The 23,684-nt window shown below is 41.7% G+C and overlaps 1 protein-coding gene across 2 annotated transcripts; it reads right to left on the bottom strand.

Moving 5' to 3' along the window:
- Positions 1-130: 130 nt before the first annotated feature.
- Positions 131-13,909, bottom strand: TERF1 (telomeric repeat binding factor 1). 2 transcript variants are annotated; one of them, XM_028736697.2, is made up of 9 exons: positions 13,596-13,906; positions 9,876-9,971; positions 8,125-8,255; positions 7,776-7,862; positions 5,556-5,702; positions 4,910-5,019; positions 3,499-3,602; positions 1,724-1,797; positions 131-521 (listed from the first exon to the last, which is right to left on the bottom strand). In XM_028736697.2, exons 1-9 carry the CDS (start codon positions 13,816-13,818, stop codon positions 363-365), a joined length of 1,131 nt encoding a protein of 376 aa, XP_028592530.2. In that variant the 5' UTR covers positions 13,819-13,906; the 3' UTR covers positions 131-362. The 2 variants fall into 2 exon arrangements, with proteins under 2 accessions (XP_028592530.2, XP_028592531.2); XM_028736698.2 differs by lacking the exon at positions 5,556-5,702 and having other exon boundaries at positions 13,596-13,909.
- Positions 13,910-23,684: the final 9,775 nt, after the last annotated feature.

A 23,684-nucleotide genomic window follows, 5' to 3' on the forward strand; every position in this document is an offset into this window, starting at 1 on the left:
ATGCGAATTCTTCTGACCATCTGGGGTTTTCTGTTTTAATTGCTTGTAGCAACTTTTATGCAACTGTGCAGAAGATAGGTTTGAATTTCTTATCAAGCTCTCAAGGCTAAAAGATAAATTATCATAATGATTGAATGCAAATCATTTTATTTGCCTGATAACTAGATACACTACCTTTTGAAAAACCAGCTTAAGCAACAAGACTATTTAATAAAATATACTAGATTTTTTTGTGTTAAACATACTTACACCAAAATGGTTTTCACTGGTCCGCTGTAGACTACATAAAGGAATCACCTGACAAGATCAGAAATGCAGTATAGGGAAGAGTGGAGTAAAATGAAAATATTTGGGAAAACAGCTTAAACCATGTTTAGTCTGACCAAAGTCCTCCATCTGTCTTTCAACATTACATTAGTCCGATGATTGAAGTCATAATGTAGAAGAATTTTAGTCCACTTTCCTACTCCAAACTCCTGTACACCCTTTTTCAATTTCTCGTCTTCTTCCCAACTCCATCGCTTTAAAAAACAAAACAAAACATTGTGATACTCAAATATGCACAACACACTTCAAAATATTTTCCTCTACTGTTGAGCTAACAAGCTGTGAAGGAAACCTTCAGTTCTCACCATTATGATTTTTTAGGACTGAAGGAGTTAAATCTTCAGCATACTTGTAGCCTACAGAAGTGTAGCATTTCAGGAATTGTTCCCACTAGGGACAAGGTCAATAAATCCAATGTTTTTATGGAAGAAAAACTGTATTTAAATACGGGACTTGTTTTGATGGAAAACTAATCTAGAAACTATTTTAGCAAGCTTCAAATCTAGGGGTTTTTTTTTTAATAAAATGACTATCAGCCTAATGACCATCTCTAGCATGACTGATTTTTCTTCATCATATTTTTAGAAGGCAGAAACTCCTTTGAGATAAAAATGTATATCTTCCAACCAATCAAGCAGGGCACAACATTCACTTGCCAACTAAAAACGACTTTCTGAATTCTATTTTTAGCTGCAAAATTCTAAAAATATATAGACCCATGTATGCAAGCTAAGTAAAAAATAGTGCAATGATTAACAGAAGACACTGTTACAACATTCACTTTGCCTATGGGAGAATTGAACAATGGCAACATTGAACAGAGTAACCACTCAGAGAGTTGTAAAAAGTCAACAGCCTTTTGAACATTCACAGTGTTCTTTCATGTAAAATCTTCTATAAACATCCGTCACTATTGAAATGGGTAGGTTCAGCTTGTTTGGAATTCTCAAAAGAGCTGCTTTGAGCTCTGAGATTATTTCAATAACAAGGATTGTGAAGAAAAGCAGCGTATCTACTTATTTTAGGGAGAACCTGAAATTGTCCACAATGAACACAGTATTTTAAGTCTGGGATTGCCGACTTCCCAAGCCTGCTAGGCCAAGACCCTCTCCTGCCAAGCTGTGATGTCACTTGTCAACTCTGGAAAGGAGTTTCTGCGCAAGTAGGGGCACCTTCATCTTCATGGAGGGCACAACAATCAATGGGTAGCTAAGAGGGCTACATTCCAATCTCAAAGGCAGTATCTAAATAGCAATTTCTGGGAATCACAAGTTTGGAGAGTGATGATGTGGGCTTCTCATAGGCATGGATTGGCCACTGTGACAGCATGAAACTGGATTCAATGGGCCCTTCTAAGGACATGGTCTGCATTTTATAACCCTTCCCCCATTCATACCTGTCTCTTAAAACTTGTTGACAGAGATAAAGTATCTTCTTGACCATTTTCAGGATCGTGCAGCTCCCTCTTGTCTAGTTCAGGTAACAAACAAAACAAATATTTTGAATCTTTCAACTACAATGTATTATTAATGGCCTAAAACTCAGGAATTTTCTTAATACAAATTTATTGCAAAACAGTGGAAGATAATTTAAAAAGCAGTTAATTCTGTGGGCACAGCTTTGTTGCTTCTATAAGACCGTATGTACAACTACATCAGCTAATAAGAGAAAAGAACTAGGGTGACAAGAAAGCTTGCCAATAATTTAGTTGTGTGGAGAGCCATATATGCACGGTTTACTTGCAATTTAGCAATAGCCCAGGGCAACCCAAAATGACTTGCAACCAACTAACCAGACAGATAACACACACACACACACACACACACACACACTCTAAAACCAAGCGGTATAAACAAAAACAAAAACATCCTACCCACTTCTAAAAGGCAACAGATAGTTAAAAGGCCAAAGGCCTGGTTATAGAGGAAGATTTTTGCCTGGCACCTAAAGATATATAATGGGGCCAGGTGAGCCTCCCTGGGGAGAGCATTCCATGAGTGGGGAGCCACCACAGAAAAGGCCTGTTTTTGTGTTGCCACCCTTCGAATCTCTTGTGAAGGGGGTACATAAAGAAGTGCCTCAGATGATGATTCAAGAGTCTGGGTTGGTTCATATGGAGGCAGGTGGTCCTTGAGGTATTCTAGTCCTGAGCCATTTAAGGCTTTATAGGTCAAAACCATCACTTTGAATTGGCTCTGGAAACAAACTGGCAGCCAGTTCAGTTGGGCCAGGATCGATGTAATATGCTCAAACTGTCTTGCCCCAGTAAGCAACCTGGCCACTGAACTGTGCACCTGCTGAGGTTTCTGAAGAATCTTCAGAGGCAGTCCCACATATAACGGATTTCAGTAATCTGTCCTAGAGGTTACCAGAGCATAACTAAAGAAATTAGACTCTCCCTGTTCAGTCAGGGAGGCAGCTGGGCCACCACCTGAAGCTGATGGAAGGCACCACTGAGGCTACCCGAGCATCAAGTGACAGAAAAGGATCCAGAAACACCCCCAAGCTACATACCTACACCCTCAGAGGGAGTACATAGCCCCATCAAGAGCAGGCAATCTCCCATCCGTCTAGTCTAGGGAACCACCCACTAACAGTTCCTCAGTCTTATCTGGATTGAGCTTCATCTTGTTGGCTCTCATCCAGTCCATTACCAAGGCAAGGCCATTACCAAGGTCCAGCACATGAACTGGCACACCTGCAGATGTGTGTCAGCAGCATATTGCTGACAACGTACAGTCATACCTCTGGTTGCGAACGCTGCGGTTTGCGCCTTTTTGGGTTGTGGACTGTGCCGAACCTGGAAGTACTGGAATGGGTTACTTCCGGGTTTCAGTGCTCGTGCATTGCGAACGCTGTGGGTTGCGAATGTGCCTCCCGCACTGATCCACAGATCACGTTCACAACCCAAGGTATGACTATACTCCAAACCCCGAGATAACCCCACCCAGCGATTTCATGTAGATGTTAAACAACATCCAAGTAGGACCAGAACCATGGCAAGTCCTAAATAGTTGGTACCAAAAGTAGTTTAAGGCTGTGATCCAGGTATGAATGCATAGTATTTATAAGCAGTTTTCTTGTATTTAAAAACTTATAGCAGTATTTAAATTATTTATCCACCTAAATTAAAATGAAGTTCATATACTCTGAAAGGATTGCAGCACTTACTTTGAAGAGCACTTCCTTTTCTCCTTATTTTTCTCTGGGGAGTCTGTAGTTCCCATGAATCCCAAGGTACTTGGCTAGCTAATGAACAAGTTTGTCTATTTGAGCTATAAAGGAATGAAACATACATAAATTTCAAGCCTTGATACTTAACTATTTTGAATTCATGCTAGAAGATATTTTTGCAGTGGTTTTTTTTTTGCTGGATGGAGTTTATTTGAGGGAAGGGTGAGATCAGTATTAAGAACAAAATCAATATAACTTTGGCCACATTCCACAAAGCTTAGTGCCTCATGCTGCAAAAAACATTCCTCTTGGGAGGCCCCAAACATAGGCAGTGATGAAGTGGATGTCCACATAATATTTTGCTTTGTATTAAATTACGATACTCTACCAACATTTTATCCTGCACATAGAAAATCTGTCACCATCTCTCTCAAACTTCAGAATCCTCTTTGATATAAGTAAACTTCTATAACACTATATTTCAGCTGCATTCATCATATTATACAGGGACACGTGATGCTGTGGAAGTAAATACTGTACCCAATTTTACTACTCCTGGGTAGGAATCTGGGTTTTAAAGTTCTATGTTTGATCAATACTGCTACTTTTACCATTCTGTAGTGCCTTAACATCTTTAGCCATGCTGCCTGATGCTGACTCTCCCTGCATCCCACCCCACCCCAGGTCTATTTCAGGAAGCTCCCAGGTTAGGGTTCCAAGGAAAGTTGCATCACTGCCAACCACTCTTGGGTGCAACACCATCCTGGGTAATGGGGAAAAGTGAATAAGAAGGACATATTGATATAGTTATTGTGCATCTGTGGGGCACCTCCAATTTACAACGCCCATTGGCAGAGCAAGAAAAAGCTGCTCTCAGTGTAGTTGTATTTATAAACATGCACACATACACATGAGATGGAGATGCTATACAGAAACCCTAATGTCTTACTAGATAGCTAGTGATTTTCCAGCCTATGCCTCTACTTACTAAATTTTACTATGATAAAAACATGACAAAATGTAGTCTGGAGCTAAGGAAAATATGGTTTCACACAAAAAGGAGATTGACTCTTCAGGAATAAATCCCTGCTCTTATAAATAAATACACTACCCTTGCTATAATAAAGCTGCAGTAACAAGAACCATGTTCAATATGTACTTACTTTAAAGTGATACAGTGGTACCTCGGGTTAAGTACTTAATTCGTTCCGGAGGTCCGTACTTAACCTGAAACTGTTCTTAACCTGAAGCACCACTTTAGCTAAGGGGGCCTCCTGTTGCTGCCGCACCGCCGGAGCACGATTTCTGTTCTCATCCTGAAGCAAAGTTCTTAACCTGAAGCACTATTTCTGAGTTAGCGGAGTCGGTAACCTGAAGCGTATGTAACCTGAGGTACCATTGTACTAACCTTTGTTTGGTTTCCAAACAGGTTTCTTTCTTTGATTCAGTTACACTGTTACATTGCAATTCTAACATTATTTTTCCTGAACTTCTAGCTTCCACTTCTTTCATAGCTTCCTGTAAAACAGAGAAGAAATGCCACTTTAATTCACCAGCAATAAAAAGTAGTGCATTGTTCTTAGAAATACTATATCCATTTCTTGGGGGGTGGGGGGAGTAAAACTACACTACAATGTTAAGAACAAATTTCAATGATTTACGTTCACTCACCAACTTAAATGACAGGTACAGTGGACCCTCTGGATACGAATTCAATTTGTTCCGGGGGTCCGTCCGCAACCCGAAAAGTCCATAGGCAGAGGCACTGCTTCTGTGCTCGTGCACAGCGTGATTGAGCGCTTCTGCGCATGCGGCGAAACCCAGAACTATACAGTTCCATGTTTGCCGCGTTCATAACCCGAAAGTTATGTATCCAGAGCAGTATGTAACTAGAGGGTCAACTGTACACATAAATTGGAATTTTTCAAACAAGGATTATATTTTGCTTTGTCTTTAAAGGATGTAAGCCAATTTTCCCCCTGTTTTTAGTATTTGTTTAATTTTCCATAAAATGATATTCATGTGAAGTGAGATGTCACATTGCTTCAACATACCTTCGTTAGAAAATCAGTTTTTTCACTCAAGAAAATATTGATGTATGATTTGATGTTCTGAATCAAAAGACTGAAACTGAAATTTCGGAGAAATGGATGATATGGATCTTTGTGTTTTACTATTGCAGCCAGCTTCATTCGCAAAGGCTAAATGCAAATAAATAAAAAAATCAAAAATTAATATATATATGATCAGGGTTACATTGTATTGTATCTTACTAAGGATATATACCTTTACAAACAGCTAGAGTATGTTATTTCTGCCTTCTACGAGCCAAAATTTAAGAAGTTCAGTACAGGTAGGATCGGTCCATTTGTTATCCTGGTACAAATCACATCACTGCTGCACAAATTACCCTTCTTTTATCTAGCATTTTCAATCTAAAGGAATATTTTGCTCTATAGACTTGTTTGTGAATAAATTTTCAATACTTCTCCATATAGTTACAGATTGCAAAATGTCGAGTGGCTATCCTATTCAATATAGGGAACTTGATTTTCATTAGTTAAGATCTTTGGTGACCAAGAGCAATGTCTTCTTGTCCGCAGCTTGGCTTGGGAAAATATGGAACCCTACCTTGCATGCTTTCTGCCATGGAGATGAGGGGAAAGGAGCAAGGAAGAAGCAAAGCTGCCTTGCTTATTTTGAAATTACTACTACTACTACTACTACTTCTGTTGATATGCTGTCCATCTGGGCATCTGGGTTTCCCCAGCCACTCTGGGCAGCTTCCAAAGAATTAGAAAACCACAGTAAAACATCAAACATTAAAAACTTTCCTATACAGGGCTGTCCTGCATAGTGCAGCTTTGCATAAAACACTCATGAAAACTGCACACCCATACTCTGGAGCTCCAAAGGACACCCCCAATGACACTCTCAACATTCAACCTGCATCTAACAGCAGTGCAGAACGTAAGTCACATGTTACTGTCTGAACTGTGAAGGAAGCATATCTAACTTCAAGATCTCTAATGTACAACTCTGTAAGGTGGCCCCTTTCTCTTCACATCATACCACACCACACACCCTCCTCTCTATACCCTGCTCACATTATTTCCTCAGCACACCAATCTCTTTGTCCACTCTATAGCACTCCCCCTATTTCTGCCCCTTCTCTCCACCTCTTCCTCAAGTGCAGTAACGGCACACAAAGCTTTCACTTTCCAAGGAATTCACACCAGTGACTGATTCTTGGGCACAGGCAGACCTTGCAGCATAGCTGGCTACAAGAGGCTAAAAAACCTGATGCTGAATCCAAGGAGGAGAAATAGTATAGGTCTTTTCTCATTAAGTACCACTTCCAATAAACTAGGCTGGGCCTTAGAGACAACTGCAAGCTGTTGGCTATTGGGAATTATCTTAGGGCACTGTGTCAGAATGTAGGCTGTATGCTGTGAAGGTCTGGTTTAAGAGGACAGTACAGTGGAACCTCGACCTACATATGCCTCATCTCGCGGACATTCCAAGTTGCGTCCGTAGCAAACCCAGAAGTAAACACTGGGTTTGCCGCGATTCACACATGTGCAGAAGCAGCTTCTGCCATCTGCATGTGCACAGAAGTGCGCTACCGTCAAATGCGCACGCGCACAATACGCCTCTTCTAGCGTACTGTTTTGACTAGTGGACGGACCTCTGGAACTGATTATGTCCATAAGTAGAGGTTCTACTGTACTAAGGATAAAACCCTGGAGGTTTTTAGTGCATAGATAAGGCTTTAGTGTCTTCAGATTACACAATGGCTGCATCCACAAAGGTAGAAACTACAACTGGAGCAGGGGTGGCTAACCTGTGGCCCTCTGGATGTTGTTGAGCTATAATATTCATCATCCTTGACCATTAGCCATGCTGACTGGGGCTGATGGGAACTGGAAGTCAACAACATCTCAAAGACCACAGATTCAGCCACCTGTACACTACAATGTAGGTCCTTGCAATGCCAGAATCCCTGGAAGTAAGCCCCAAGGGAAAGTGACAAGCTCCTAGGCATTTTCTGATTTTCTCATTAATTTTAACTGATTTTATCTTTCGTATCTCTTTTGTAACCCTCTTTTGTCTACACAGTAATGCAATATATAATTTAACAAACAAGCAATTAGCTTGGTAAATTTGCATATTGATCATTTATAGGCATCTGATGCTTTTTAAATTTGTTCCAGACCAAACTGTCTGGAGTAAGCAAGCTTCTGGACTCAAAAATACTGAAACTTCAGTATTACCTCATTTGAGAGAGATTCCGGAAATATTCTTTCCAGGACTTCTGCAGACTCCGTAAAATATCCTTTTTCCATATACACTGCTACAGCCTACAAAGAAAGAATACATTCTGGATTGATTAAGAGGTGTCACAATTACACAAAAAGTTGTAATACTGTATGGGAGCAAAGCTACTTCTGCAGCTGAATGTTACATGACCAATTTTTGTTAATGGTCTTTCCTAAGACTCAATCCTATGGTCTTGCTTGGAAAGGTCAATGATAGTCCATGAAGAAATTTAAATGAGTGATGCTCTAACTTATTTCCATGGCACGTTCAAGCAAATACGGCTGCATGGATTTACAAACAGACCTGAATCTGAATTAACCGCTTGATGTCTTCATGCAGCTTATCTTGTTTGCTTTGTGTTTTTAAAAATGAAGTCCAGATTAATAGGGCTTTTTCCAGTGGTGAAGAGTCTTCATCATCCCCCAAATGAAAACCTTAAAAGGAAATAAATTGAGAAGGGCAAATAGAGTATTTCATAGAGTAAAGAAGACACACACAAAAAGGACACTAAAATTTAGCAATCATCATATGCCTCCACAGCTGATGGTTTTAGGTGCACCTTGCCATTTGTTAAGCCTCGTCGTTTGACCCTTACAGAATTAAATGTGACCAGTTTTTGTTCTATCAACCAAATATAGGGTAGTAAAGGCAATAGCTCAGGGCAGACTAGAGTCATGGAGGGGAAATTGCTGTGGTCTGTAGGAAATGTCTCCCTTCTTCAGACTTCCTGATCACTTGAATGGGGATCTAGAGTGTTTTACCTGGTGCTAGGTAATCAGGACAGATGAGATATTCTTTTGGTTTGCTATCTGCTGCACTGCTCAGCAATCTCAGTGCCTGAGTTGACAGAGAAGATATTAGAGGTGGTGTTGAAGACTCTTATACCATTAGTTCTGGGGGAATTCAACATCCACATTGAGGCTGTTAATTCTGGCATGGCTCAGCTTCTTGGCATGAATAATATTGTCACTGCAGACACCCAGCCAAAAAGTATGAATGGAACTGCTCTGTCAAACTAGGAAGGCCCCCCTTGGACATATTCTCAGGACCTATGCATTTGAGCTTGAGATACAAAGAACCATGACTTCAAGAAGATGGAAAGAAATAGAAGAGTATTCAGGGCACAGCTTCTCAGTTGGCACCAGGTGGCACCTTGCAGTGGAAACACATTATTTGCTGCTTCTGAGTGGCTCCAAAGCCCAGAACAAAGGCAGACAAATGTAGTCTCAGGGAATGAGCAGAATCCTTCTCTCAGGCCAGACTTTAGACATGGTCAAGAGCACGGGTCAGCAACCTTTTTCAGCCGTGGGCCACAGTCCCTCAGACCATGTGGCAGGCCAGACTATATTTTGAAAATAAATAAATGAAGAAACTGCTATGCCCCACAAATAACCCAGAGATGCCTTTTAAATAAAAGGACACATTCTACTCATATAAAAACACACTGTCCACGGGCCAGATTGAGAAGGTGCCTTAGGTTGCCTACCCCTGGTCAAGAGCAACAAGAACCTCTTATTGCTTTTAACTTTCCCCAGTGACTTGTGCAAGAGATCACAAACAATAGCTTTCTATCAAGACCAAACAAAACTTTTAGATGCCATTCATGACTGTCCTTTGTTATATGAGTCTCATCCTTTCCAACCCTACGTCCAAGTTTAGACTGTAAGCTCCTGAAAACAGCGACCTTTTGTTGCTTTGTTATGCCACTCTGTGAAGCACTGCATGCATTGTTGGCACTAAACAACAGAAGCCTCATTTGATTTATCCGTACAGGTAACTTACAACTTATGCACATTTAACTTGCGCACGTTCAGCTTTATGCACTAGGCTTTTTAAAAAAAAACAAACGAAACAACAACATTAAAAGCGGGTGGAAGTCAGGGAAAAAAGATTTTGGCAATCCCATCCACCATTGAACCCAATGTGTTTTGACTATACACTACTTGGGCTTTAGGTGCTATCCTCAGAATGTAACCCCAGTGTAAGTTGGGGTTGTAAAGGAATATTGTAAAGGAATTACAATGCAAAATGAAGAAATTTAGCAGAATATTTACCAAGTGATTTTCCTTCTGCAATATATGCCAACAGCTGACAAAGGCACACTGTTTTCATTTGATGAGTTTCTATTTGATTTAGTCCTTTGATAATAGCTGGAGAAAGAAAGACCATACATGATTAGATGAATTTTGTTCCTATAGTGCCACTGTGTGGTTATCAGTATCAGGAACCTTTTCTGTATCTTAAGCACAGTTACTTGAAATGAAGCTGTGCTGAAATCAATGGCACTATCTTTCAAATAATTTTACTTAGGACTGGAGAATTCAAGGGCAACTTTTATTTAGTGGCTTGCACTGATGCACACATTCTAAAATATGACTAGTCAATCTGTCAATGAGATTCATCATATTTGCATGCAATTAAACAACAATAAGTTTTAGAGTTATTTTGACCATAGAGGGAGCCAGAGATCAAGAGATTTTCAGGCCAATTTTCAGCGGAAATAAATTTCAGGACACTTTCAGGTTGAATGGTGGTAACAACCCAATTTCCCCCCAGTGTGACAGTCTGAAGTACAGTGGTACCTCTGGTTACGTACTTAATTCATTTCAGAGGTCCGTTCTTAACCTGAAACTGTTCTTAACCTGAAGCACCACTTTAGCTAATGGGGCCTCCCGCTGCTGCCATGCCGCCGGAGCACGATTTATGTTCTCATCCTGAAGCAAGGTTCTTAACCCGAGGTACTATTTCTGGGTTAGCGGAATCTTTAACCTGAAGCGTATGTAAGCTGAAACGTATGTAACCCGAGGTACCACTGTAGTTACTTAAGTCATAAATGCATTGTGTCTTTGTAAATTTGTCTTAGAAATAATGCAGCACATAACAGCAAACATGATACAATTGCTCAACAGTTTGATACCGTATTTTTAGTGTTCATTAATTATTTGACTAGGTCATTTCAGGCAGAACATACTAATCTGCCAAGTTAAGCTAAGAGGAAAGCTTTGGTTTCTCTACTGTAGTTATTACATCAAGGAAAAGCATTCCCTTATAAGTCCCTGTTCTAAAACCACTGGAATTGGGTTTTTTTTTTTACTGCTTTTAACTTGTGTTTTTAAATTTGGGAGTTTTGTTGTTGTTGTTGAAATTAAGGGACATGGGTTGTGCCTGCGAAGAGAGGAGCTGGGAAGAGCTGGCTCTGGGCTACATAGCTGCCATGATGACCAGGGGCCTAATGCAGGTGGCAGGCCACACTCTGGACCTTGTTTTCTCAACTGGGCAGGAAGAATCACTTCCTGTTGAGATTGAGGCTTTCAGCACCTTTTCCCTTCTGCAGAGGTGGGGGCCCTGGGAAGGGTGGTACACTAAATAAGTAAGTAAGTAAGCAAGCAAGTAAGCTGTAATAGAACCAGAGTGGTATAATGGGTTGAGTGTCCTTCAGCAGGGATACCCAAGGTTTTATTTTACAGTGGTACCCTGGGTTAAGTACTTACCGTATTTTTCTCTCTATTACACGCAGATTTTTTCTCCTAAAAAGGAAGGGGAAATGTCTGTGCGTGTTATGGAGCGAATGTGGGGGGGTCCCTGGAGCCGATTAGGGGAGCGCAGGAACAAAAATCAGCAAAAATCAATCGTGCGTTGTGTCGGAGAGGGAAACCTGAAGAGAGGAAGTGGTTGCTTTCCTGCATTCTGCCTCAGGGTCTTACTGCCCACCCTCCTCTGTTTCGTTGCTGTGTTTGCTCAAACGGAACAAAGAGCAGGCAAATCCCCTCCCCTCCAGGCAAGCAGAGGGGAAAGCAGAGGTCTTTCCTTCTAATTCCTCTCCGTGCTCCTCGCAGGCAGCCAGAAAACATGCAGGAGGAGAGAGAAAGCTGGCTTCGGTTTGTGGAAACTTTTGCCTTTCTTTCCTCCCTCCCGTAAAATCTCTCTCCTGCTTTCTTAGCCAGCTGCTTCTCTGCACACCGCTCTCTTGTCCCTTCTGTGTTTTTCCTTCACTCCCCACTTAAAATGTAGTTACAAAGCATGGATCCACATGGATCCTCAGGATCTTTGCATTGGGCCACCCCAAATTCACCATCAGATCACATAGCAGCCTGCCCCCCAAAAATCACACACCCACTGTTGCCTGGGGCTGCAATGGTGCAAAAATGTGGTTAAAAAGCATGGATCCACATGGATCCTCAGGATCTTTGCATTGGGCCACCCCAAATTCACCATCAGATCACATAGCAGCCTGCCCCCCAAAAATCACACACCCACTGTTGCCTGGGGCTGCAATGGTGCAAAAATGTGGTTAAAAAGCATGGATCCACATGGATCCTCAGGATCTTTGCATTGGGCCACCCCAAATTCACCATCAGATCACATAGCAGCCTGCCCCCCAAAAATCACACACCCACTGTTGCCTGGGGCTGCAATGGTGCAAAAATGTGGTTAAAAAGCATGGATCCACATGGATCCTCAGGATCTTTGCATTGGGCCACCCCAAATTCACCATCAGATCACATAGCAGCCTGCCCCCCAAAAATCACACACCCACTGTTGCCTGGGGCTGCAATGGTGCAAAAACGTGGTTAAAAAGCATGGATCCACATGGATCCTCAGGATCTTTGCATTGGGCCACCCCAAATTCACCATCAGATCACATAGCAGCCTGCCCCCCCCAAATCACACACCCACTGTTGCCTGGGGCTGCAATGGTGCAAAAATGTGGTTAAAAAGCATGGATCCACATGGATCCTCAGGATCTTTGCATTGAGCTACCCCAAATTCACCATCAGATCACATGTCTGTGGCCACAGCATGAAGCACAAAAATGATATATCCACTGTTTCATTCAGAATTTCCCCCCCTTGTTTTCCTCCTCTAAAAACGATGTGCGTGTTATGGTCAGGTGCGCGTTATAGAGCGAAAAATACGGTAATTCGTTCCGGAGGTCCGTTCTTAACCTGAAACTGTTCTTAACCTGAAGCACCACATTAGCTAATGGGGCCTCCTGCTGCTGCCGTGCCACCGTCGCACGATTTCTGTTCTCATCCTGAAGCAAAGTTCTCAACCCGAGCTACTATTTCTGGGTTAGCGGAGTCTGTAACCTGAAGCGTATGTAACCCGAGGTACCACTGTATTTCAGAGGGACAGTTGCTATTTCTCAGCCTAACCTTCCACACTGTTAAAGAGGATAAAATTGGAAAACTCTATTCCTTTAATACCCTGCACTTGCGATAACAAATTTAACGCTAAATAACCTTTTCTCTCACAGGAAATTCCCCAGGAATCTGAACTTGCTGTTCTCCAGGGCAATCAGGTTGGTGGGATGCGGAAAGTTTCATTAGGTACCGCTACAGATGTGTTGGTTGCATTTAGAATGTGGCCAGCAAGCTGCAGCTTTACAGGGCTATCACATCTTGTACCTGTACCTGGGCTAGCACTGCAACTGCTAAAAGTACAGGGACACCTCAAGGGAAAATAAAACGGAGGCATGCTTGGAACCATTCATACTGGCTTTGCAATTGTTATTTGTGTCCTCTTGTCCCTCCTAATAAACTAATATTCACACACACACGCGTACTCTCTCCCTCTCTCTGTGTGTAGATTCCGCCCCCCCCCCAACGGAAGAGGCTATTGTTGCGCGGTAATTTGCGAGCGAGGTTTTTCTGCTGGCACGAGGAAGGGGCTTCCCTTTCTGTGTTTTCGAGGCAGAACCAGTCAAGCGAGCGGCGGAAGCTCCGGCCCCCCCGGCAGCCCCCCCCCCCCCCACCGCCGGGCCAGTCACTCACTCAGCGCCTGGTCTCGGCTGTTCTCGAATTCCCTCCGGTTGCCCTGACAAAAATGGCGGCACTGGCAGCGGCAAGCGAAGTCCAGCATCCATCCGGCGGCGACCGCCTCCACTTGAGAGAAAGGAACCTGCGCCTCGTCACGCCCAGCCGGACCTGCCGCCGCGGGACTCGGTCGAGGGGGACGAACTGGGCCGGAAACCGTTAAACTCGCCTCAACGTCCATTTCCGAATCTGGCGCGCTCAAAACGAATACGTAAAACTCCGCCCCCTTTTCGCTCAACCGTCCCGCTACGTCACCGATCCCATTCTGGCCACGCCTCTTCCCGCCGCCTCGCGGGCCATCTGGGAAGGAGTCCCACTTCTTTCCTAGATATAGAAAGGGGAGGGGGGGAAGGATTACGCACAGCGATCACTTCCGGACTTCATTTAATGCGTCCCTCTTTTTCCGGGGCAGGATAATAACACAGAGAACCGTCCCTGACTCTCTTACCTCTTTTCTGTATTGCGGACAAACATTTTTTTATGCCTTGTTTTGTAACCAAATGATATTTTTCTCTTCCCTCGCCCTCTTTCTTTGCATGGCTACTGCATGTTTTTATTTGTAATTATCTGTCTTCCTTAAAGTTTAATCAATCTTTTATATTTAGTTTTAATTTTATTTATGTTTAATTGTGGTTTATTTATGAACCCCCCCCCCCATGTTTTTAGCTGCTCCTTCTTTATCTGTAGGCCGCCTTGAGTCCTTGTCAGGGGAAAAGGCGAGATAAAAATAAAAATAATACGTAATAATAATGTTCGATGAAAGTGTTTTCATTTTGCCAGTTTGGCAGGTTTAGCCTTCTGGAGAGGCTGAACGATTAATGGGGAAAAGTAGATATTTCATCACATATCCCTTCTCCAGTTCCAAGGAACTTAGGGTGGCACACATCACCCTCATCCTCCCCTTTTATGTTCACCACAACCCTGTAAGATAGGCTAGGCTGAGGGATCAGGACTCACATGAGATCACCTCATGAACTTTGTGGCTAAGGATTTGAACCTCGGTCTGTACCGTCCTGGTCCACCATATAACCACTTCAGGGATGGGGAAAACCAGTGGAGCTCGGGTATTTGTTGAACTACAACTCCCATCATCCCTGACCATTGACCGGGCTGGTGGGAGTTGGAGGGCCACAGGTTAGCTGCTTCTGCAGTGCACCACTGGTATTGTTGACTATTTTAAGAAGGGTTGACCGGGTGGAAGATGCAATCCTTAGTTCTTCAGAGTTTGGAAGAAGCATTGGCTTTTCCGCTCTTAAGAGTCAGGGATTGTTCCATTTTTTTAAGCAGAAAAATGGAGACTACATCAGACATCTATGATAAGACTTCTGTAGCAGCCGTTCTACTAGACCCAGCCAATGTAACCAATGGTTAGGGGGTGATGGGAGTTGTAGTCCAACACCTAGAGGGCCACAGTTTCACCACCCTGCTCTAAAGAGAAGTTATAATTATGTGACTGGCAAGTGCACCCCTTTTTATATGTCATTTTTATATGTAGTCATTAGCAGACTGGGAGAATTCATTACGTCCCATCAGAATGCGGCTTGATGGAAGAAGGACATGATCTCTCTAACTCCCATTCTCTCTGCAAAGAGATCCCTTAGGAGCTATAGGTTTTAATAAAGCCTTTTCCTTTCATCAGCTGAAGAGTTCCTGAGGGTATAGCCCAGCACACTGGGACTTGGGTTGCTTTTGATTACATAGAAGAACAGTGTTCTTCATAGTGACTTGCTTAAATTGAAATGGGCATGACTGCATTCCAAGAAAGCTTGGTTCTAGTTGGTTTGATGCTAATTATTACCATTTGATTTAGTGCTGAGATCAGCTAGTTCTGATCATTTCCTGCCAAACTGAAACTGAATTGAACTGTTGTACATGCCACTGAATTATTGTGGAAAATAAGAGTGACTCTTTTCCTTGGTTCTCCCTACACTGTTTTAACTTTCAGGTGAGATAATTTTTCAGCTTTCCTGCACTGGTTTTCAGTAAGGACTCCCCTTTTTACTATTTGGGTTGAATTAATAAAATTGTGCAAATTTTAATTCTGGGCTGGGGAGGTTGTGGGGAGTCCACTGTATTGCCAGTCAAATAGGATCACAATAAGCAAACAAGCATCTTGCTACAATTCCACCTTTGTTTGTATTTTTTAAAGTTTCCATTAGGATGATTCTTTGAGGTTAATTAGCAAAATTGTGCAAGATACATTAAAAAAAAATATTATCATCCCGCCCCAAATATCTTTAAAACAAGTACAAGGAACTGAAAGACAAGTATACTGTTGTGAGTTTGGGGTGGGGTGCGCTGTATGTCTGAATTCCTTCCAATTCCTGGAACCAGCTGGGATTCAAATTGCTGGAATTGCCAGGCAAGATTCTTGCTAATGGCCCATATATGGGTTGTTAAGGTAACAAAGGAATTGGCTCTGCCAGAGGACAAATGGGTGGGTCCCCCTCTTAAAAATGACTTTTAGTTGGAAAGACAAAGTCCAGAGTTGAGGTGTGTAAGCTAGAAGCAAGGTTGCAGGCTGGGCAGCTGAGAGACAGAGCTATGCCTGATCTTTGCTTGAATCCAAGGCTGTGGCTATGGGAGAAGCAAACCTTTTTGGGGTGTTAATGTTGTGAACCCCTTCATTGTAGGCTCAGGTTGTATATATGTGTAAATGAACCATACATCATAAAGACACTGCAGTATCTGCTGTCCCTCATTCCAAGGAAACCAAACCTTGGAAAAGCACGATTGGCCTGCTTTTAGAAACAATTCTCTCTATGCAACATAGAATAAATAGCAGATGCCTGGGTAGAGCACATAAATAAAGTCTTTCCTGTTTTGATGACAGAAATCAGAGAAATACAAGAGTGGGTGAAAACAAAGATGCTATTAATTTTAACTTCAGCAAAGATGATAGGCCACACTGATTTAATGTGATCTAACTTATTATTGGGTTTTAAAGTGTATATATGCATATTACAACATTTGTAATCTAGATGATGTAATAATGTTTGTATATAGAGGGGTGAACATTAATAGCCCATAACAGAAATGCTACATATGTAACAAATGATCTCAGAAGAGATTAAACATATTTGGATTTGGTTGATTCTAGGAGAATATGGAATGAGAACAAGAAATATGGGTGTAGGAAGACATGAATATTCAATAACCATTTTGCACAATCCCCTTGGGAAATGTTTATGCCTTTTAGTGTTGAGAAATATTTAGTGACAGAAATATTTATGGGAGCTGAATTCTGGCATGCATGCATGCATGTGTATCCATGGAAACTGTACAACAAATTCCTACCCTAGCTACTTATTCAAAACCATAATAACATTTCCCATACCAATCACAGCTCAACAGTAGATCAGAATTTCATCAACCTGCTGTCATTCTACAGATAATCTGCTTAACATAATTTTTAAATGGAAAAATTGTTACTTTTTAAAAAACATTCTGGAATCTAAGGTTGTACCCAACATACACAGCAATCCTATTTCTGGGCTGCCACTAGCAGAGTTTCTGCAGCCTGGGTATTCAGTGGTGGTGGCACAGCTGAAGGTGGGGCAGGCAGATTAGGCAACAACTGGAAAGCCATTGGTTCTCCACTCCCTATCAGCTGGATCATCCATGCAGAAGGTACCTTCTTTCTGGTACCATTTTCTACTGTTTCTTATGGCTATGAATTTTAATTTCCCTTATTTTATCTCTAACTGTTGCCCATACAGTGAACTTGCTAAATCCAGAAAGGTGAAATATAGACCACTTGATTTCCACATTACAAAGATGTTGTGTCTATATCTGTGCTGTGTGTGTGCATGCGCACATTCTTTCTCCTGTGAATAATTTCACAATTCCAATATGCTAGCGGTTGGGAAATATATGGAAAATCCTTATTCTGAATCCTGAATATTCCTTACACATTGTTTCTGGGTAAATCACATCAACATCTGGATAGGTTCTTGAGGCTAAGGTCTCACTCAAATTAATCTCACTGATTAAATTAAAACACAGGCAAGTTGTTGTTTTAGCTGAACCTTAACAAGGCAAAGATCTGTCTGTAGAAACTGTTTATGCATGCACATTTCCTTGCAGAATGAAGGGTTTCCTTACTTGGAAAAAAAGAAGGGGGGGGCAGAGATAAGGAAATTACATATGAAGAGGGGAGAGAGACAGCATAAGAGAAATGATACAATACCATGAATAAATTAAAAGGAAATGTAAAAAGACCTACCTTTCAATTCTTTTCTTTATTATTAAGTATCACATTTGTCTTGTATTTAGGTTTTATCTTAAGGTAGTTTGTCAATCAGTTATGCATTACAGGTTTTGTATTACACTGTTTTGCTATTGTGGATAATATCATTGCTTTTGTGCCCTGCTATGTACAGTAACCCATCTTCATTTCTGTCCTGTGAAGATTTCTGGTCAGCAGGGCTCTCCTTATCATTAGGCAGAGTGAGGTAACCACCTGAGGTGGCAGATGCTAAGAAATGGTGATGCCAGCACCCCGACTGTTCCTTCTCATTCCTCACCCAGCCATTGGCCTCTGCTGCAGGGAAGAGTGATGTGTGTCATGTAGCTTGTCCCGCAAACCCCTGAACTAGCTGGGTGCCCCAGGTGCAGACAAGATTATTCCCTTTGCTAATGTTGAAGAGATGGTTGGATACTGTTCTCGAAGCTACCAGCATGAGTTTGACCAAACTGCGGGAGGCAGTGGAAGACAGAAGTGCCTGGCGTGCTCTGGTCCATGGGGTCACGAAGAGTCGGACACAACTAAACAACAACAACGTTGAAGAAGTAATCCATTGCCAGTCCGGTTTCTGGCCATTTCTCCTCTTTCATAGTAATATACAGTGGAACTATGAGTTTTTCTTATCACAGAAAGTAGCTGCTTCAGCAAGAGCCCATTCTGTGGCATCAAGTAGGATACCAAACGGAAGAAGTTCCCCAACACCTTTGAGGGCTCTCCTGAACAAGGTAGGATGGTGTGTGTGCTTGTGTGCAGGGAGTGGCGAAAATCAACAAAAAACAGACTTCTATTCTAAGACAGGTGAACTTAGGTAACTTTCCGTAACTTCTTTCCATGAGCATCCTTACATTAATTTATCTTAGGATTTAACCCTATGTGAAGAGACCTGTTTCACCTGGTTAGGTCAGTTCTCCAAAGCTATATTAGCAAGCCACTCATGGGAAAGCTGCAATATTGTTGACTGTGTGGGACACTTTCTGTCCCCAAACCTCTAGCCTGGAGTTTTAAATTAGTCACAGAATCAATGGCCCTTATGCAGGAAAAAAATATTTACCGGTAATCTGGTTATCCTGTCATTTCCAGACAGGTAACAAATAACATATTGATGTTTCAGCATGCTTCATTTGAATGAACACTTCATCATTATAATGCAAAGGGAATGTTTTTGTAATGGATGCAGCACTAAAAACTTCAGTTTTCTTAAACCTGATTATTTTTATCCACTTGTTTTCTACAGGCCCACAGCTTTGTCCTGCATCCTCAGGGAACCATGATGGTAACTCAAGGATGTGGTCAGTCAGTCAATCATTCAATTACTGTACTTTATTTGAATCCATGAAATAGAAATGTAGCACTGCCAGAGTGATACGGTGTGAAATATAAAAAATGATTCAATATAAAACACAGTGAACATACACCAAAATTTCACACACAGAACCTGAATTTTTGTTGATCGATGATACTGGCAAAATAAACATACGGACTAGTGGGAATTACTTGCTGGCCAATTTAAAACCCAACCTACTCCAGTTGACAAAATGGTAAGCACACCAGCTGTTTATAAAAGGATAATGAATACGTTTGAAAATTTGCTCTTTGATTACTTTGTAAAACATTTATGTCATTAACAGAAAGTCTTCACTTTATAACAAGATTAGAATCACCCTGTGGAATGCCCTTCCATCAAAGAGATAAACAATTATACGACCTTCTGTAGACATCTGAAGGCAGCCCTGTATCGGGAGGCTTTTAATGTCTGATGTTTTGTTGTGTTCTTCTATATTCTGCTGGAAGCCATCCAGAGCGGCTGGGGCAACCCAGTCAGATGGGCAGGGTACATATTAATCATCATCATCATCAACCTTTAATGATATGCCTTACAAAAATATTTTGTTAGTTGTAAAATCTAATAAGAACAATAAAAATCTTATCATGATTAGTTGTATAATCTAATAAAAATCTGCCAACACAATGCTTCTTTTTGTAAAGAAATTATCCCATTTCAGCTTTCACTAGTCACTATCAATAGAAATGAATGAGACTAGTAGATTCTCCATGAATCTCTTCTGAACACAATAAGAATTCTAGTGTAGCGAAGTGCATTCTCTGATCAGGACAATAGCAGCTGATGGAGTGGATTTAGAGTGGAAATGTGGTTTGAACACCTTTTTCTCCCAGCATGGCTTCTCCAATGAAAATCTAACAGTTGTTTGAAAGGGGGTAGGGGAAGTTCTGGGAGGTCCAATCAAGGATGGCCCATGCCATCATATCTAGGCTCAGGGCCAGCCCACCCCTGACACAGTGTGAAGCAGCTACCTTGGGCAGCAGAAGCTCCTGAGGGTGCTCCCCCTGCCACCGTCGAAAAAGTGGAACTGGCATCAGTGATGATTTCTGGCAAGATCTCATGAGATCTCACCAAAATTTCACAAGAAGAGATTTTGTGAGATTTTGGTGGTATCATGTGAGATCTCACCAGAACCTGCTATCAGTGTGTGCCACCACTGTATAGGTAAGGGAATGTTATATTTGAATTGGCCCAAGCTTGGTGTGTAGATAGGCTGAAGCATGATTTCTGGAGGATGGCAAACCTTAAACTGGATTGGTGTGAAACACTGATTTTACTTCAGCTGCGACCCCATTGGCTAGAGCTAGGGCTTGTAGCAAGAAAACCCTAATCACTGTGCTCTGCAGAGATGCCATCTTAACAGGAGGTCTGTTCGGCACAATATAGGAATGAGGCCTTTAGCACCAACCATTTAAATTCCTTCTTTTTAAATATTAGAGAGGTGCCATCTCTGCTGCCTTTTTGGCACCTGCTCTTTCAACAAGTCTTTTAAGACGAGATCTTTTCCCATCTTTATTGGAATTGCACTTAGATACTTTTAAGCAGTTTTAATTGATTTGTATCTTGTTATGTTTGCTATGCTGGGCTCTTTCAGAAGGAAGGGTGCGGTAGATATTTAATAAACAAATAATTCTGCACTGTTATGGAAATAAATCACACTGTCCAAATTCTGAAAATATAATTAGTTTTGACCCTCTTACTTCATATTTTGAACATTGATCAGTTCTTTGAAACAGGGAAGAGGGCGATGGTGCTTGATCCCTCCACACTTACCATTTTCCCTGTCAGAATCACCCCAAGCTCCTTTGTCTGATGCCTTCATTTTGTCACGTTTCCTTCCTGTCTCAAATTCTGCCTGACTTCCTGTTTTATTTACAGATCAATTGTTCTCATTCTTATAGCTCAATGGTCTTTTAATGCTTACAAAAATCATTTTCTTTTGTGTATGTGTCAAATATTTTAAATGGAGTACAATAAATATCGGTTAATGCAAGGCTGTTTGTAAGAAAGCTGCATCCACTCCTAAGCACATTCAAACTCCCCTGAAGACACTTTGAATGCAACTGACAGGATATGAAGGAAGGAATGGTGGCCTTTTGGTAGTTATAAGAGCCAAAGACTAGATACAGACTGTTAGAGAAGACATTTGGAGGTACCGGGGATTGATTTTGAAAATATTGAGATACTGGAGCAAATGCTAACATCAGAGGATGTCACAGCACTGAAATTTAAGAGAAAGGGCATGGTCCAGCCAAAGTGAAGGTCTTTTATGTCAATGGAGGTGGGGGGAATGTCTCAGTGTGCAAATCTTATTTGTAAATAAATACTGCCTGGTGTCTTTGTGCACCTCTGGCTGATGACAGAAGATAAATGGAAGGAAATAATTTAATAAAATTATACATGGTGTGTAGAGAAAAAGCAGGTGGTGAAACTTTCCTCCTTAGCACTGATCTGAAATTGCCACTTGAAGTCCATTCTTCTGTTCACAAGTATCTGTGTGGGAGGGGAGGGATATTTTGGTGATTAGGAGGGGTGGTATAGAGAGCGAAAAGCCACCAGAACCAGTAGCAGATGGCACGGTGGGGCACTGCCACCCAACTGACTTCCAGGAGGTAGAGGGGGAAGTGACAGCAAGGTCGGCATGATGCAGTGCTGTTTGCCCTGAGCCAAGATTGTCTAGGCAGGAAACAAATCAGCAAAATTGGCTATTACTGATAAGACAACTCTGGGCTGTTTTCAGGAATCAAATTGTTAACTTTTTATGAACTTTTTACTAAGATAAAGAACTTAACTGTTTCAATTATTTGTATATACAGCTGTACACAATGAAGAAACTATTGCCTATGGAAATGGGAGTCAGGGACAAATTAGTGTTACAATAATTATTTTCGTATCTTTATTTTTTAAAAATAGCTATGCCCCCCCCATCCCAAATCTGGATTTGGACTGCACCATGGAGGAGGGGGCATAACCCTTTGCCCTGTGCAGTGTTCTCAAGAGAAAAATGTCCCAGAATATAAAACAAATTGAAAGAATATTAGTGATCTGCATAGCTGACAACTATATTAGTTACTTATAAAGAATGCAGTTGTAATACATAATAGGACACGTGCTATAACAGGGGCAGTAACCCTGTGATTTGTATTTTTTAAAAAAAATATTTAAAAGATGTTTGAACATTTTTCTTTTGACTGCTATGATGTCAACCACTATGATGCCAAAAAGGGACTTGAGCCATTAAAAAATGTTGTTGTAAAAAAACTGATTTCCCCCACAGCTCCTTCACTGTCATACCATGATGCCAAATGATCCAGCTCTCTACTGTTGGGTGTATATTATGTCATCCTGAAAATGCATTTCTTGCACTTCTGTACTGGAATGTGCTGCCCTCTGGTTAGAAAGCCTCTTTCTCTTGAATCTGTTACCCCACACTTGGAGATTCTGTGTCTCTTTCCCTGAAGGATTTAGGAGCTCTTGTACTGGCAACCAGAAGCCTTCTATAAGGTACACACTTATAGACTCTTGAGAATGAATCAGATAAACATGGCACGTGAGATCCCAAGAGGAAAGCTTACATCAGAAGTGGTTTTAGGGTAGTGTGACCAGTACAGCTGCACTGTGTGCCGATGCTGCAGGAGGCACCACCGCAATGATGTAGAACAGAGTGCAAGAGGCATGAGGAGGGCACTGAATTTTAGCATCGCACAGGGCGCTGCTGAAATTTGAGAGCCCAAAGTCTGCCACTGCTTGCATAGGCAGTCCTAGGAGTGATGGAAGTCAGCGGTGTTCCCAGGTAAAGCAAAAATATTTGTGTTCTAAAGAGTCAGACCAAGCAGAAGAATGCAGCTAGCCATGCAGGAAGGAGCAGGCAAATGGGAAAGGAAGGGTGTAGCAGCAGGAAGACACGACAGAAACTGAAAATCACATCAATGCTACTCGGGGAACAGCTACAAAATGTGCTGTGCTGACTTTGCTTTTTTTACTCTCTTTTTTTTTAAAAAATCTTTAGTAATTAATGAAAAAAGAAATTGTGTTCAAAAAATAATCAAAGAGGAGATTGAAAATGTTGGTGAAATTCTCACAGGTGATGGGTGCCTATCTTATTTTCAAAGTTGACAAGGAGTCTTTGGGGGCATCCTTCATTTTATTCTGCAAATCATCCCTCCGGTGGTCTGCACTCTGCAGCCTTCCTGAGTGCCTGCATTTGCAGAAAATCCCATAATATCCACAGATGGGCTTTCTTGTATCCACAAGAATGTAGAGAGGCTGCCAGTAGTGCACCTGACTGTCTTTTTACTTTCAAACCAATCGGTGCATAAGGTTACCCTGCACAGAACTGCATTTCCCAGCACCCTTAAAAAGCCACAGTTCCCAGGATTCTTTGGGGGAAGCCTTGTGCTTTACACATATGGTGTGGAAGTGACAATCAGTGGGTTATCTTCCTAGCCAAGTGTTTGCT

This window comes from Podarcis muralis, chromosome 8, assembly GCF_964188315.1.
Source record: "Podarcis muralis chromosome 8, rPodMur119.hap1.1, whole genome shotgun sequence".
NCBI classification, from domain to species: domain Eukaryota; kingdom Metazoa; phylum Chordata; class Lepidosauria; order Squamata; family Lacertidae; genus Podarcis; species Podarcis muralis.